We start from the raw sequence: 15,586 nt of genomic DNA on the forward strand, positions 1-15,586 counted from the left end.
ATACATAATACAGCTGTGGAATCTGTTGTATGCTGTTGGCTAACTCTGCAGACAGTGGAAGCTACTGTGAGGATTCATTTAGTCCTTAACTTCCCTTTACATGAATGTGATGTGCAAAAGATAATCTGATTCAGCCACTTTGAAAGTCACTGCTTTAAAAAGTCCACACTGAGAGTGAAGCATGCCTCTTTAGTTTGTGTGTGCTGTGTACCTCTGAGAGCACCAGCATGAGGATGGGAACATGAGGGAGGTTCAAGCTCTTTGATATCAATGTTTTATTGGTTTATTAAAACTGTTCTTTTTGTCTTGACACAAATAAAACATGGATTCATGACTGCCACTGACATGAGTACTCTTACTCCTGCTTATTAGCTCAGCATTTCTACACACACATACACACAAGCACACACACAAACACACGCACACACAAATAAAAACTCAAATCTCTTATCAAAATATATTTTATTCTGGACTTTTGTTTCACTGATCTGACTTGAATGACAACAGATCGATGTGATGCGAGTTGCAGGAAAAAAAACAAAGGCTTTGAGAGCCCATAGGAGAGATGCTGCTGGGCTGACATGATGCTGACATGTTGTGGCGGCACAGATAAAGGCTGACTCTGCGACTTTGGCCACGTTAACCCAGACACACTGTGTGGCACAGACCTAAGGATGGCATGAACACATCAGAGGAATTTGCCAATGTGAGATTTTTTCATAACTGTTGGCTGAAGTGCTTTAAATACAGGGAGGAAAAACAAATAAATAGTACACAGGACTCTGAATGGGAACACATGAAATCTCTGGATGTGCGTTAGTAGAAAAGTCTGATTGATTACAGGGGTACAGGAGAAAATAAAGCTGATTTGTTGTTGTACAAACATTTCTCAGGAGCAGAGCTCTGGAGGCAGAGGTAATGATTTCTAATGAAGCCTGAAAGTGTAGATTAACTAATTAACATTTAAAACTGAATTGTTTAGTGAAAATCCAATCAAATATATAAGGTAATAGTTTGAACAATTTATGATGATTCTGGATGATTTGATTAGTGTTTTCACTGGCTAATATTATAATGGTCACTCTGCTGCTGCAGCCACTCAGGTTTATGACATTTTTAGCAGATAAAGATATTTTTGCACAATTATATTTTATAGAGTCCTTCCTTACTGCCTAAGTGACCAGTGATCCTACTAATGATCTGATTAAAGAAAAAACAGCCAATTAGAAATCACAAACTCCAGCTGGCTGAAACTGAAGCTCACTCTGAACACTCTGCAAAACTTTTTTTTTTTTCCACCAACAAATTCAACACAAATGTAAGTCCATAATCAACCAGTGAGATTATGTCTGCTTCCAGAGCAACTTTATCCACAAAACATCTGTATGACTCCCAACTGTCACAATGAAATAAGGGAACCAGAAAAATTCCCTCAAGTCTCGGCTTGATTGAAAAATTACAATTTTATTCCATGTAAAGAGTTAAATGGTTTTGAGTTGTCGTCTGTGTAAGTGTCATTTCGTGGGACAAAACTTCGCAAAAAGATTCAAGCAAAAGAAAAAGTAAAACATTTCTTTATTAAAACATAGACAAATTTAGTGGTGATTTGCTCCGGGGGACAAAGTGTTCCCCAGCAAGGTGCCTTCAGAATGACAGCTCAGCTCAGTGAGCCTTACATTACAGGGTCAACCTTTACTATTTGCAATAGCATCAAAGTAACAAAACAAAAAAAAATCTTTCAAATTTATAGAACATGTAAATTAACACTGCCAATAAATCATCAATTCACATTTTTTTTCAAATCTACAAAGAAATTACAAAAATGTAACTTTAAATTTGTCTTTAAAAGAGTATAAAATGTTTAGTCAGTAAGGAACCTCCGAGGGAAATGTGAGCAGAGTTCTGGTGGTGATGACCCAAGAGCAACAGTGAGAGGACAGATGAACTGAACTCAACATTTTACTGTTTTCAATTCACCAACGCTGTTGTAGATAAAAGACTTCAAATTTGACCTCTTCATGTCTGATTTGTCTTCTAATGCTAATAAAAGCAGACAAAAATGAAAATGTCCACATCTTACTTTAATGTTGGATCAGCTTTTAAGCTTAACTGTGAGTAGTGAGCTAGTATTAGCCAGTATGAGTCAACAGTGGGGAAAAAATAGTCTTCATTGGCTGCATTATCTCAGGCAGGAGACTGTAGTTTGAGGCAGTTTTGTGATGTTTCTCTGAAGGGAACAACAAACAGAATGTCATATCTCTTTCTCTTTACATGTAAAGGTAGCCTAAAGTTACACTGCCCCTCCTTACTGTGCCACAGAAATGTTCTGTTATTAAAACATAAAAAAGAAAATCTTCAGATTTCAATTTTAGTTGAGTCGGGGAGGCAGGGCAATAATGTAACATAAAGTTATTGTTTGACATAAACCTTCATCAGGGCAGAGCCAAGGAACAGAAGTTAAAAACCAATCTCTTTTCTGACCTCACTTTTAATACCCCTCAGTGTCTCATAGCAACACACAGGAACCCTTTAGAGTGTCTACATGACACATTGTCACACGCAATTTATGCTGGGTTAGGTTCGGTTAAGGCAATAAAACTACTGTTAGCTTCTGATTAAAATAAGTAAATCTGTTACATGACATAACACTAAATATGTCATTTGAGTGATGTCAGTGTGTGACAACTACACATGAATTACGTAATGTCACTTTACAACATTAACTTTTGGTTTCTCATCAGATGCAAACTCTGTTCTCCTGGTTAAAGTCTTGTTTTGTTTGACTGCTCCCCTCCACCCATCGTGGACTTTCTCACTCTTTTTACTACAGCAGTGACTCTCAGCGTCAGCTACTGCCACAGATGGGTTTACAGTAGAGTTAGCTGAAAGCCTGGTGCGTCTCAGAGAGACACTAAAGGGTGCCTTTGGTGTTGATATCACGCTGGGGAGCGTAACAAGGCCTCAGTATTTGATGACCTGGGGATGAGATCAGGCTGGGAGTTTCCCCTCCATGGAAGAGTTAGCAAACTGACAAATCTACATGGTAAAGACTCAATTTTAGTTTAAATACAATTTAAAGGAAATTGAGTATTTTACCATTCATTCATGACCAGGGAAGTAGCAGACTGAAAAATAGGCGATGTCACTACCTCAGGCAGGTGTGGCCATTAAGAGGTTGGACCTGATTAAGCTGGCTTGCTAAATACAGCCAGGCCGTGTTCCAAATCACTCCTGAAATAGTGCATCACTTTATCTGACTATCTGAATGCTCTGTATAGTGCTTTAAAAAAAATCATCAAAAAAAAAAAAAAAACATACAAAAATTACAGTCATGGGACACAACACCCGTCACTGATGACGTGTCCAAAAACCTTGCTGTAATGTGACTACAGAGTGAACTATTTAGTGTTTGTTATATAGAGTAAAGAATGCGGGATTGTTTCCATACACAGCTTGACTGAATTTCAGTGCTGCGTTCATTTCGGTATGTTTAGACGACTACATCAATTCAGGATCTGAGATATCAGGTGTTTCTGACAGCTTGATAAAAACCACAAACTCTCATTTAAATGTCAAACTCATTGATAAATGACTGCAAAGCCACCACTGCTGCCAGTCTCATGTAAATAATCCCATTCTACTCTAACCATTCAGCGAATTAAAAGCAAACTACAGCCTGTTTGTTCTTGGTTTTGGGCCAGTAGTCTTTAGAGCTGACAAACAAACCCTGTAACTTCTTAGCAGAGGTAGGAAGAAGAGCTCAATGAAGGTACTGGAATAAGGTGTAAACACTCCAAAATGAACAGAGAGTAATGTTCTACTGTCTTCATGGGATGCAGCAACAGAGCTGAGCTCTACAGTCATGATATTATTTACTCGACAGGTTTTTTCCTTGGCTCTGCCCTCTGTAGTTTTAGTCGCTAGGTTTAGATTATCTTGGCCTCCAGAACATCTACCTCTGACAATCTGCAAATTCTAAACATTGAAAAACACTTCTGCTTTTTCACCACCACATGTCAGGACATCATGTGTTTGCTGATTTGAAGCCTCCGAGTGTGAATCACATTAGAAATGCTTGGAGTCTCACAGATGAGTAAACTCTGTTTTGTACAGGTAAAAAGAAGTAATGGAGTCCTACTGGCTGAGGACAGTATGCAATGAGAGATGGGACCTGATTTACTGTTGCATTACTAAAAACAGCCTTGAACATTCAGACAAGTGGAGGTCAGCTTCTTGCCAATTGAACCTTTATGTTTTAAGCCAGGTAACTGTTATGAGAGGAGAACTGTGGGTGAGCCCATCTAGATCCAATAGTGCACACAGGAGCTGTTTTTAAAGCGTCTGGATGTACAGCGTCTGTGTCATGTGGCCAGGTGGATATACAAGGGGAATCCAGAGTTTGTCCTCTGGAGAAGACAACACGTGAACTACTGCATTCTGAGGTTAACCGTGTGAGCCACTTGCAGCTGCAGAAACCACGACTGAAATACAGGAGAGAAAAAAGCCTTTAGATTTGCCACATTGGTTTGATGAGGACACTGTTTTTGAGAACTGTTTGGTGTGCGTGTCCGATTGTGTTTGTATGCATGTACTTCTCCAATTAATAAAACTCTGACCTGACCAGCCCCTGTCCCCTCCCGCAAAGATAAAAAATATAAAAACATTGAAACAAGAGATCTGAAATTTAAAAAAACTAAGTGCCATCCTATTTTATGGTGGAGAAGTTGATATGTCTGCACAATGAGATCCAACTAGTAACAAAGATCAACACTTTTTTCATTGTTTTTCATTTTCATGACGATGAGCATGGTTTAAAGATCAAAAAAGCAAAATAGCTTCCAAATTTTGGTACATATACGGATCTGTAACTTTTTTGTTTTTTTTTTGTCTATCAGTTTTTTCTTTTTCACTGCGTCCCTTCTGCATCTCTGTAAGAGTCTGCACAGATAGAGAGGGGCACTTCCATCCGCCCGTTTATCCATCTGTCTGTCTGTCCGTCCATCTGTTCATCCCTGTGTCTGGACCTGCTGTGTCGGGTGCTTGCTTCCTGTTCCTGTTTCCTGCTTCCTGTCTGTCGGTGGGCGGGGCCATAGTCGTAAGCGTGAGCAGTACGCAGGGCAGGCAGGGACAGTCATTTGGCTATGTACACATTCATGGTCGGTCCATGGCTTCCAACAAACAGCAGCACTATTTCCGAAGGTCTAGTACACACACCTGGGGACAGGAGAGACAGAGAAAAGAATCACTGAAATGCCATTAAAAAACATCAAAGGGCCATAAAAATGTTAAAGTATAGTCTGCCATAAAATGTCATACTCTGTCATAAAAATGTTTGTGAGGTCACAGTGACCACAAAATTCGGATCAGTTTATTCTTGAGTCAAAGTGAACGTTTGTGCCAAATTTGAAGAAATTTTCCTCAAGGCGTTCTTGCAATATCGCAGCCATGAGAGTGGGACGGACGCCAGGTCACAGTGCCCTGCGACCAACAAAATCTTATCAGCTCATTGCTAAGTCCAAGCAGACGTTTGTGCCAAATCTGAAGAATTTCCCTCATGACTTTCTTGAGATATTACATTGATGAGAATGGGAGAGACGGACGCACAACGCAAAAACATAATAACTCTGGCCTCGGAAGAATAAAAGTGACTGAACTGTTTTCAAGTAATTTTAGCCCTTCATTACACTACTTTCAAATGAACACAGTCAGTCATACACATTTATAAAACAACCTTTTAACGAAACCTTTTTTACATGAAAAACAGCTTTTAAAAAATGCATATATTAATTCCCTCTCTAATACAAAAGTAGATTTTACAAGATTACATTTAAACGCATCACGATAATGTCATAATTTACCTTCACCTGAGACCCATTTTTACTAAAAGAGCTTGAATGAATCATAATGTAACTCAATGCAACTTCTGTCAACAGTTAGTTCCAGCCACTAGCTACTAACAGCTAACAGCAAACAGCTAGCAATAACTAGCTCTCCTCCTGCCAATGTCAACACAGAATTGTTGTTCACAATGTAGCAATATCAGGGAAAATAAAGTGGGTCCTGATGCTTTCGTCTCTAAGACATCGCTGTGATATCTCCGTTCATACCAAACACATTTTTTGTTACTGTCCCTGGGACGCTGTTAGTTTCATGTCCTGTTTTTAAGCCTGCACCAAAACTGATGTGACAGAACAGAAAAACATCGGCTGCTGCCACCGTTGAATGTCATCTTATTTGCTGATAAGCCGAGGCGAATATTGGCCAATAGCGTTTTTTTAAAGATATTTTTTGGGGCATTTCTGCCTTTAATTGATAGAACAGCTAAGCATGATGGGGGAGAGAGAGAGAGGGGTAATGACATGCAGCAAAGGGCCACAGGCTGGAGTCGAACCTGGGCCGCTGCGGCAACAGCCTTGTACATGAGGCGCCTGCTCTACCACTAAGCCACCGACGCCCCCAATAGCAATTTTTGAGCAATAAATCAGTGCATCCCTGGCTAGAGAACATCCATCCAAACAGTCCTGTGTATACTTACAGATCCGTCTGATGCGCTGGCTCCCACTTTGTCCCCTGCTGCATTCCAGCAAACCTCAAAGATTCCCCCCGTCCCTCTGTAACTGTGGACTAAAGCGCCCGTCTGCAGCACAAGAGACAGAAACAGAGGGTGAGGAGACAGATAATAGGTAGGATAAAGGCTGATTCTGTGAAAATAAAAAACGTTATTTAATGTGAATTCTTTCTTTTTTGCTATATTTTGGCCAGAACTGAGCACAGCGGTGTACATAAAACAACACAACAGACCACAGCAGGAGGCTTAACATTGCAGTAATTGATTTCTTTGGCCACTTGGGGGCAGCAGTCCACTTGTATTTCTGTCCACCTGGTGAATGTGAGCCCAACGTTCAAACTGCTAAATCTCCTGTTCAGTGCTGGGCAGGTGGCGCACAGTCAGTTTATTGGAACTTCTCTGTGGAATACTGCTGCAGCTGGAAACAAGGTGGATTACCCCTGCAGCAAAAACCTAAACAATGAGCTAAATGATATTGAGCTATGGTTAATTTAAAAAATATTGATTAAAGAAGCTTGGAAGTATCACATTTGTCACCTGGGGGTTACAAAAAACTCATTCTCGGAATCCATTGGCTGTATTCGGCATCTGACTTCCAGCAGACGGCGATATAGCCTCTGGGGGCAGACCCCCGATTTTTTGGCATTCCGGTTTGATTTGGGCGGAGGAGGCAAATGTCCGTTTCCAGCTTCCGTTTATATATATATATAAGTAAATATGCTGAACCATTGCGATGGATTCAGAGTTTGCAGTGACGTCAATTATGTCAGTTCACCTCGTTAGTTCACCGCATGGAGTGTTTAACCTGGCAGCAACTGCAGCCGGCTCAAACGTGATTGGTCAATATCACACAGACTACAAACAGCCTACAACTGGAAACCAGGGCTCTTCCGCTCTTCTTCCGGAGACAAGATCTCCGGGGTTTATATAGAGACTACAAAAAAACTATGCAAAATCCTGAAAAAGACAGGACATCCAATAATAACCTTTCATGTTTTCAACTTATTCAGACATATGTACATTTGATCTGCATTTTGTTTTTGAGTCAATTACATCACCTTTACCTATATATACAGTTTAAAAGAAGATCAAATATTGATATGTCCATTTTCCTTAAGGATAAACTTTCACAGGATGTCCTGATTTTATCACGACTATATGTATACAGTAAAAAAAATGAAAACCAAGGGAACGGTCCAAGGACACGTTTCTATTGCACACTCTCTGTCATATTCAGTTCGACCCCTGTTGTGCATTATCTGGTTTACACCCATGCAGTGAAGACCTCCTTATTACAGCTTGCAGCTTTAAAATATATTTTTCAGCATGTTTGCCTGGACAGTGTGATGTCACATGCCATGATTAAACAGCCTTCATGAGCTGCAATAACACGTTCAGTAGCTACGGACAACCTGACCATGGCTTTCAATAGAAAGATAGATAGAATAGACAGAAAGAACTTTATTCATCCCTGAAGGGAAGTTCAACTGTCCAGTATCTCATAAAAACCACAACCACACTTCCCCTCATCAACAATAATACAGTGGCATTAAAAGAGACATAAAATAAGAATGAATAAAAAATAAAAGGATATTCAGTTGACAAACACAAAGTTCATCACATTCTCTTCCTACCTGTGTATTCCAGATGTGTACACATTTGTCAAAAGAGCCACTGGCCAGATGCCGACCATCAGGGCTGAACGCCACGCTGTAGACTGGCTCCTGGTGTTTAGTCAGCGTATGGATACAGATGCCTCTCTCCACGTCCCAAAGACGAACTGTGGAGTCAAACGATGCACTGTGGAAGTAACAGGCAGGGACAAGCAGGGTTACAGAAATGCTGCTGTGGAATAGGGACAATGTTTCAAAATGTAGCCTTATCATCCAGACGTGCACAAATAAAACTCTTGTGCAAAGTTTAGGTTACTAGGACACGGAAAGACATTTTGCTTTCTGCTACACTGAAGGCAGAAACTGTCAGATTGTATGGCATAATGCATTAAAGTTGTATGTCTCAGAAACTCAATACTCTACAACACTGTTCCGCACGTAATGTTGAGTCAAACATATATGAAAGCTTGAGCTCTGTGGGTGGCAACCTCTTCTGCTGAGTGAAGCAGAAGTGAAGTGTTAAAGTGACAGCTGAAAGAATAGCTGCCAAAAAGGAAACTCTTTTCACTGCAGCAAAAGGTCAGGAATATAATCTCTTATTGAAGGCACACTGAGGGCAAGAAAATGACTAACTAATTCAAAGTTAGTTATCATTCTAGCAGTTTTTTTTTTTTTACTTTTACTGGGAAACCAACCAGTGAGCTGACCAAGCAAAGTAAATGATGATAGCATGTGATTACAAAGTACTACAAGCAACACATTTGGTGTGTAAAGCAAGCTAAAAGGCCAGTGTTTAGTAGAGAGAATGTACTTCTTTCCTCCTTCTATTGGCCAACTAACTTGCATACCATTGTTGTTTGTAACGCAGACACTCACCTGGCTAGCATGAGGTTAGCACTGGGATTGTTGGTTCCAGGGCCGGTTGGACTCCATTTGATGGTGTAGATTTCTTTACTGTGGGCTTGCAGGTCATGAACACACGAGTCCTGCTTCATACTCCAAATCTGGTAAGGAAAAAAAAATCATCCTTCACTTAAATTCATCATTAAACGGCAGGCATAGCAAATACAGTTACACAAGTCATTGTACAGTTTGACCACTGTCTGTCATCATCACTGTCTGAATTTCCAGTCATTGTGACCACATCATTACTCCCTTTATGGTAGTAGTAACAGTGATATTAATGACACAAGATGTCCAGTATTTCTCATGGTTTAGCCTTCAGCTCACCTTCAACGTCATGTCGTCTGAGCAGGAGGCTAGCAGGTTCCCTGTGGGATCCCACTTGATTGCATTTACTTCATTCTGGGGAGATTAAAGAGAGGGATGAAGGAATGTAGACGCACAAACACAGAGAGCTTATTTGTGGTGTAAAGTATATACAGTATGTCGTGTCTTTGTGCCATCAAGCTCTCTTCTTGCAATACTATTTACAAATGAAAAAAGGTAAATTAAGTACCGTTTTAATAAAGCTAATGCACAGAATGTAGTTTATGTTAAGCCTAGGTCCAACTGAATGCTTACAAATCCATCCTAACCAGTTGAGACCAAATATTCATATGAACAGTGACAGTAACACTTTTCCAATCTCCTTTAGGTGCTTCGCAAAGATACACACTGGCAGTGAGGATACAAATGTGTAACTATATATATACACACACACACACACACACAAACAAAGCACTTACTGTGTGTCCCTGGAATGTTTTAATGGGTCTGTCCTGTCCCAGTTTACAGACATGGATGCACATGTCTGTACTACAGGAGGCGAACGTATTGTTGCTCTGCCAGTCCACGTCTAGTGCTGGAGCTGTGGGAGGTAGAAAGATGGATGTTAGCACGATCAAACAGCAAAGCTGGAACATTTCAAGAGACAAGAAGAGAAGCTTTTGTACCTGAATGGAAGGGAAACTGTTGTTTGGCTTCTCCTGTATGGGCATCCCATATGATTGTTGTCTGGCAGGACACATGTACATGTACAGTTAGGGCTAACAATGACTGCACAGTACATTTGTTTGACTTATTAAAACATTACATGAGAAATAGGGCTGGGAGATAGGGCCTGAATAATAAGGAAATAACTCAAAGGAACAACTGTTTGTTTCTCTTTACTCTGAAGCAGCTCATCTCGGGCCAAATGTGTAGATGTTTTAGCGAGTAACCTGAAGCTTCCGATCAACAGTTAGATGATAGCAGGTAACAGAAAGTTAACCATAAGGATTTATCAAACAAAGTAACAGCTCTCCAGCTTACAAATTAATAATATTTGCAAGATGCACTGGTGCACCATGGTTGCAAAACTGAAATAAATGGTCAGTTTCTGGAGCCCTGCAGATACAAAAAACATTCCTCGCCTGCTCACACACAATCACCCAGAAGAGATGGATGGGTGGAGAAGTGCATGTCACATAAAGTGTTCGTGTGTTATCTTTCGTGTGAGTGTGTGTGTGTGTCTGTGTGAGGGAGAAAGCAACGAGAGCAATCAGGGGAACCGAAACGCCAATGCGAGCCTCATGCCAGTAGCTTTAAAAAAATTATACAAAAATTTATATAAAGAGTTAAGTCAATTTATCTCCCAGCCCTAATGAGAAATCATGCTAAAAGTCATTTAACATATCGACCTGATTCAGAGAATAGATGCTGGTTTACCTTGTCTACTCCTGCACTCAGGATAAAATTGCCTTTTTTATTCCACTTTAGGGCAAAGATGGGACCTTTGTGTTGGCCAAGTGTGCTGGCTAGGTTCCCTGTGGAGCAAAACACACAGAGGGGGGAGGAAATCTGTAAGTATCAAATTTGTAAATAACAACAAGCCATTAAGGGTCTAAATAACACATAAAGGGTCATCAGTTGAATGGCAATATGCAAACCTGCCTCTAGGTGGCAGCATTGTTCAAGGATTAACTCAGCCATGTAGCATACAGGCTGCAGTACAGGATAAGCAAAAAAAAAAAAAAAACACCACAGCAACACTGGTGTTCACTCTTTCATATTTGCAAATATACTATGTATATAAATACACTTTTATATATTATTACTCTTGGTATACAATTCTGTCTTAAATCTATGGTCAAAGAACACATGCTAATGTTTAATAATTTTTAAGTCATCTCACCGTCCTTCGTCCATATTCTGGCAAAGCCGTCATAGGAGCCTGTTGCTAACAGTGTGCCCTCACTCTGCCAGGGAGAGAGAGAGAAAGAAGTGTGAGAGTGGCTTAGAGAGTGTGTGTGTTGGACAGATGAGCCTGGCAAGGCTAGTTTGGACACGTTTACAGGCCCACGTTGTCTTTTGCAGTTTCAGAATCCAGGCTGAATGAGCGTTAGCTGTGATTCAGCTGAGATCAGAAGGGAGGCCTGTGTTTTTCATCAGCATGGACGCTTTCCAGGAAATTTTTGCCTCTGCCCTTGGCTCAGGTTTACAATCCACTGGCTCAACTAAAGGAAAATTCCACTCTCTGATGATCTTCCACTGTTAGACATCATTAACAGTTATGTTCACAGCGCTCTGGGAGTTCTTCTGTGATGAGACATTTGTTGCAATTTGCTTTTGTGGTGTATATAGGACTGTACATGCAGGACATTCAGTACAAAGTATGTGTTGTTGTTTTTGCTTTCTATGCATGGCTATTAAGAGTTCAAACATTTAAAATAATAAGCAGTAGCAACCTAAGTCCAAGTATTTTTCTGTAGATTGGAAACCAACAAAAAAAAAAAAAAAAAAAAAGGGAATATAAATATATTTTTTAAAAAGTTTGGCTGTCAAGTAGCATGATATCGTATGAAACAGCACTCTCACATATGCGACAAATATTTATACCATTCCTACAGCTTTGACCTGTTCCCATATTTGAAATGAATGCACCCATGCAGGGTGACTCACATGTTACATGAACGTGTTAGCGCGCTTACATTCCAGTCTAGCGAGGTGACGTCTTTGTTGCTGGGGACGTCCTGCCCTCCCTCTCTTATGCAGTGTCTCAGGACCAACTGTGTAGAGCTGCTTGTACTGTTTTCACTCAGGTTCCAGATACGAGCTGTTGAATCACCAGACCTGAGACAGACAAATACGTTTCAATATTAATCACGTTTCAATAGAAAACAAGTTTCTCTTATGCATCGTTTGTCAGCAGTTTTTCTCTGGATTTTATCAAAAACAGCTGAAGCTGTAGCAGTATTGTATTCTTCATCATTAGATTTGATTTGAACTGTTGTTTCATGTAACTTTGCCATATTCACTGATCACACTGTGGCCATCAAACAGCAGCTGGTCAAAGGTCAAAATCATTGTCACAATATCAGTAAGAAATCGTATATCAATTTATATCACATTACGGCAAACGTGTGCAACATAACATTTAAAAAAACTCAAACTAATGTTATGCAGTACTTTGGGGACACATTTAAATGTGTGAAAAACTTTCAGTAACTCCTTTCTTTAGTTTTTAATTACAATTCGGTTGACATCATTAATTTAGACAACTGAAATGTATTTAACACGCGATCATACTATCACAACAACATGGCACACAAAGTTATGACACACTGATTAAGCAACTTGTGCGGCATTTTTTGTATGAATGGTGTATATAAATAAAGTTTATTATTATTATTATTAAGTTATCATGTAACGCTAGAATTACCGCCTTGCTGTTGAATGCCTCTGCAAACCAATCAAGTTGCACTTACAGTTTACACCCATCTGACTATAAAGCAAAGAATCTTTGTCTGTCTGTCTGTCTGTCTGTATGTATAGGTCACCTTTACATATCTCAAGAACTGTTCATCCAGTCACTTCAGATTTGGTGGGTGTATTGCTGGGGACCCAGGCATTCGCACTGTCGAATTTGGTGCGACTTAGAAGTGCGACATGTTCAATATTATTAAATTTGAATAAACAAAAACATGTTTTATGAGGTCACAGTGGCCTTGACCTTTGACCACCAATTTCTGTTCATTCTTGAGTCCAAGTGGATGTTTATGGCAAATTTGTGGAAACCTCCTTAAGGCCTTCTTGAGATATCATGTTCATGAAAATCAGACAGATGCAAGGTCACAGACTACTTGACCTTTAACCACTAAATTCTATTCAGTTAATTGTTTAGTCCAAGTGAATGTTTGTACCAAATTTGAAGAAATTCCCTCAATGTGTTTTTGACATATTGTGTTCACGAGAATGCGACAGATGCAACATCACAGTGACCTTGACCTTTGACCTATGACATCCAAAATCTGATCAGTTCGTTGGTGGATATTTGTGTCAAATTTGAAAAAATTCCCTCAAGGCCACCTTGGGGTATCAGATGGACAACCCAAAAATATCATGCCTCCGATCATGGCTATCGCCCGCACAGAGGCTAAAAACCAAACGCTTGCTGGTTCCAGCTTCTAGAATGTGAGGATATGAACTAAGGGTATGGGCCATAGTTTGGAAAAAACAATAAATAAATGGACCCCTCCCTGGTTTAGGGTTTAAGATGCTGACTTGGTTGTAGTCCAGCTGGGGACCTTTGCCCAGTATCTCGACCTTGTTTCATATCACCTCTCTACTGGCACTGCCTAATAAAGGCATACAATGGTAAAGAATCGAGACACACACACAAGCATAGAACAAGGGTTTAGGATAAGTGTCACAAGAGAAGGTATGAAACACCAACCCCGATGCCAGCAGATCACTGACTGGGTTCCAGGCACAGATGAAGACCTCTGACTCGTGGCCCCTCAGGACCATGGCCTTGTTCTGAGGTATCTCCACATCTCCATCCACCTCCATCAGGTCTGCGTGGTTGTCTAAGCACAGAGTTTGAGGGGTGAAACACAGCCAGGCAAGAGGTCACGTTAACAACAGGAATTCATAGAAAATACATTATCAACTTTTTTGGAAGGTTTTTACCATTCTTTACCACTGTAAGTAAGTGTGAAAGATCAACTCTCACAGTGTTCTGTAAAGTAATATTTCATTAATAAAGAATTACACTTCTTGGATTTTTTTGTGAAACTACTATTCCCAGGGTCAAAACATTTTTGTCCTCCTTAATAAACATACTGTTCACATAGCTTAAAAACTGCAGGTAGCTAACCATTGTCATCGGACATCCTTTTCTATTGGTAAACATCTTACTCACTAGCTAAGGCATGGGCTCCGTTCTCCTCCCCGTTGGCAGTATTCTCTCCATTCTTGGTGTTGCCAGCGATGCTGCCTCCAGTGGCCGATGTCGGTGCTGAAGCAGCAGCCTGCTGCTGGGCCATTTTGTCTCGGTAGGCCTGCTGCCTCGTCTGAACCACGTCTGGCATCACAGCATCAATCAGGGACAGGGACTCAATGGGCCGCCCATCGAATAACGTGCCGTCCTACGCAGTGGGAGAAATAATCAGTTAGAGAGGGAGAGGAGAGGAGAGGAGAGGAGAGGAGAGGAGAGGAGAGGAGAGAGTTTCTATTATGTTGTACATGTCCCACCTCATTGATGCTGACTTCAGCCTCGACGTACTGCAGGCCCTTCTGGATGATGCTGATGAGGGCAGCAGGGGGAACCAGAGCACCATTGATATTGGACTGGCTGATGTGACTCTCTATACCAAAAGTAAACGCTGAGTGGGAGAACCCTGGAGAGGAGGAGAGAGGAAGAAAGAGGGCAGGAGAGGAGAAGATATTTTGAACATTGGACAGCAACAGCATAATGCTCTGTATATCACAGGAAATAATATTTCCCTCATGATTTACTGAAGAACTACATTTTGTGTTTTGTCGACTGCCATGGAGCCATCTTATTCCTGCTACTATTCTTTACTTTTCAATTTCTTGAGCATTTCTCAGAGAATGCTTGTATTGCAACCTCTATTCAACAAAGAGGATTTACATGTTGGACTTAAAAGACCAATTTTGCAACAGCAGCGCCAGCTGAGCGCAGACTCCTCCATCTATGAAAAATGCACACATGAAAACATGGCTGGGCTTGTAATCTCTCACAGTTTCCTGATTGCTTTTTGCTCCACTTTCATGCTTCAATAAAAGATGGAACAATACAACTGTGAAAGGATTTTTGATTTACAAGAGCCATCTGTGCCTTACAAACTATATGATGTAATAAATACGATATGTAGCATAGGATGGGAAGTTTCAGACGCTTTCATTCATACACACACGACAGTGGAGCAGTGCCAGCTGAACTGAGCCTTCTGGCAGCTCCTCCACGGTGATATGGGGGTTTTGGTTTACATACAGTGGTGTGAAAAAGTGTTTGCCCCCTTCCTGATTTCTTACTTTTTTGCATGTTTTCCGCACTTAAATGTTTCAGATCATCAAACAAATTTAAACATTAGTCAAAGATAACACAAGTAAACACAAAATGCAGTTTTTAAATGAAGGGTTTTATTAATGAGGAAGAAAAAAATCCAAAGCTACATGG

General features: G+C 40.4%; 1 protein-coding gene across 2 annotated transcripts in view; it reads right to left on the reverse strand.

Annotated features, from left to right (window-relative positions):
• Window positions 1-445: 445 nt before the first annotated feature.
• Window positions 446-15,586, reverse strand: part of LOC126396267 (F-box-like/WD repeat-containing protein TBL1XR1) — a 68,757-nt gene continuing 53,616 nt past the window's right edge. For both annotated transcript variants that reach the window (XM_050054208.1, XM_050054207.1), the window contains 13 exons: window positions 14,638-14,783; window positions 14,306-14,531; window positions 13,838-13,970; window positions 12,093-12,234; window positions 11,297-11,360; window positions 10,831-10,928; window positions 10,077-10,137; window positions 9,870-9,991; window positions 9,412-9,486; window positions 9,058-9,185; window positions 8,203-8,368; window positions 6,536-6,637; window positions 446-5,214 (listed from right to left, as the gene is read on the reverse strand). In XM_050054208.1, coding sequence (XP_049910165.1) covers window positions 5,188-5,214; window positions 6,536-6,637; window positions 8,203-8,368; window positions 9,058-9,185; window positions 9,412-9,486; window positions 9,870-9,991; window positions 10,077-10,137; window positions 10,831-10,928; window positions 11,297-11,360; window positions 12,093-12,234; window positions 13,838-13,970; window positions 14,306-14,531; window positions 14,638-14,783 — 1,490 coding nt within the window. In that variant the 3' untranslated portion in view covers window positions 446-5,187. The remainder of the gene's footprint in view (window positions 5,215-6,535; window positions 6,638-8,202; window positions 8,369-9,057; window positions 9,186-9,411; window positions 9,487-9,869; window positions 9,992-10,076; window positions 10,138-10,830; window positions 10,929-11,296; window positions 11,361-12,092; window positions 12,235-13,837; window positions 13,971-14,305; window positions 14,532-14,637; window positions 14,784-15,586) is intronic.

The sequence above is a fragment of the Epinephelus moara genome, chromosome 10 (genome assembly GCF_006386435.1).
Source record: "Epinephelus moara isolate mb chromosome 10, YSFRI_EMoa_1.0, whole genome shotgun sequence".
Taxonomy (NCBI): domain Eukaryota; kingdom Metazoa; phylum Chordata; class Actinopteri; order Perciformes; family Serranidae; genus Epinephelus; species Epinephelus moara.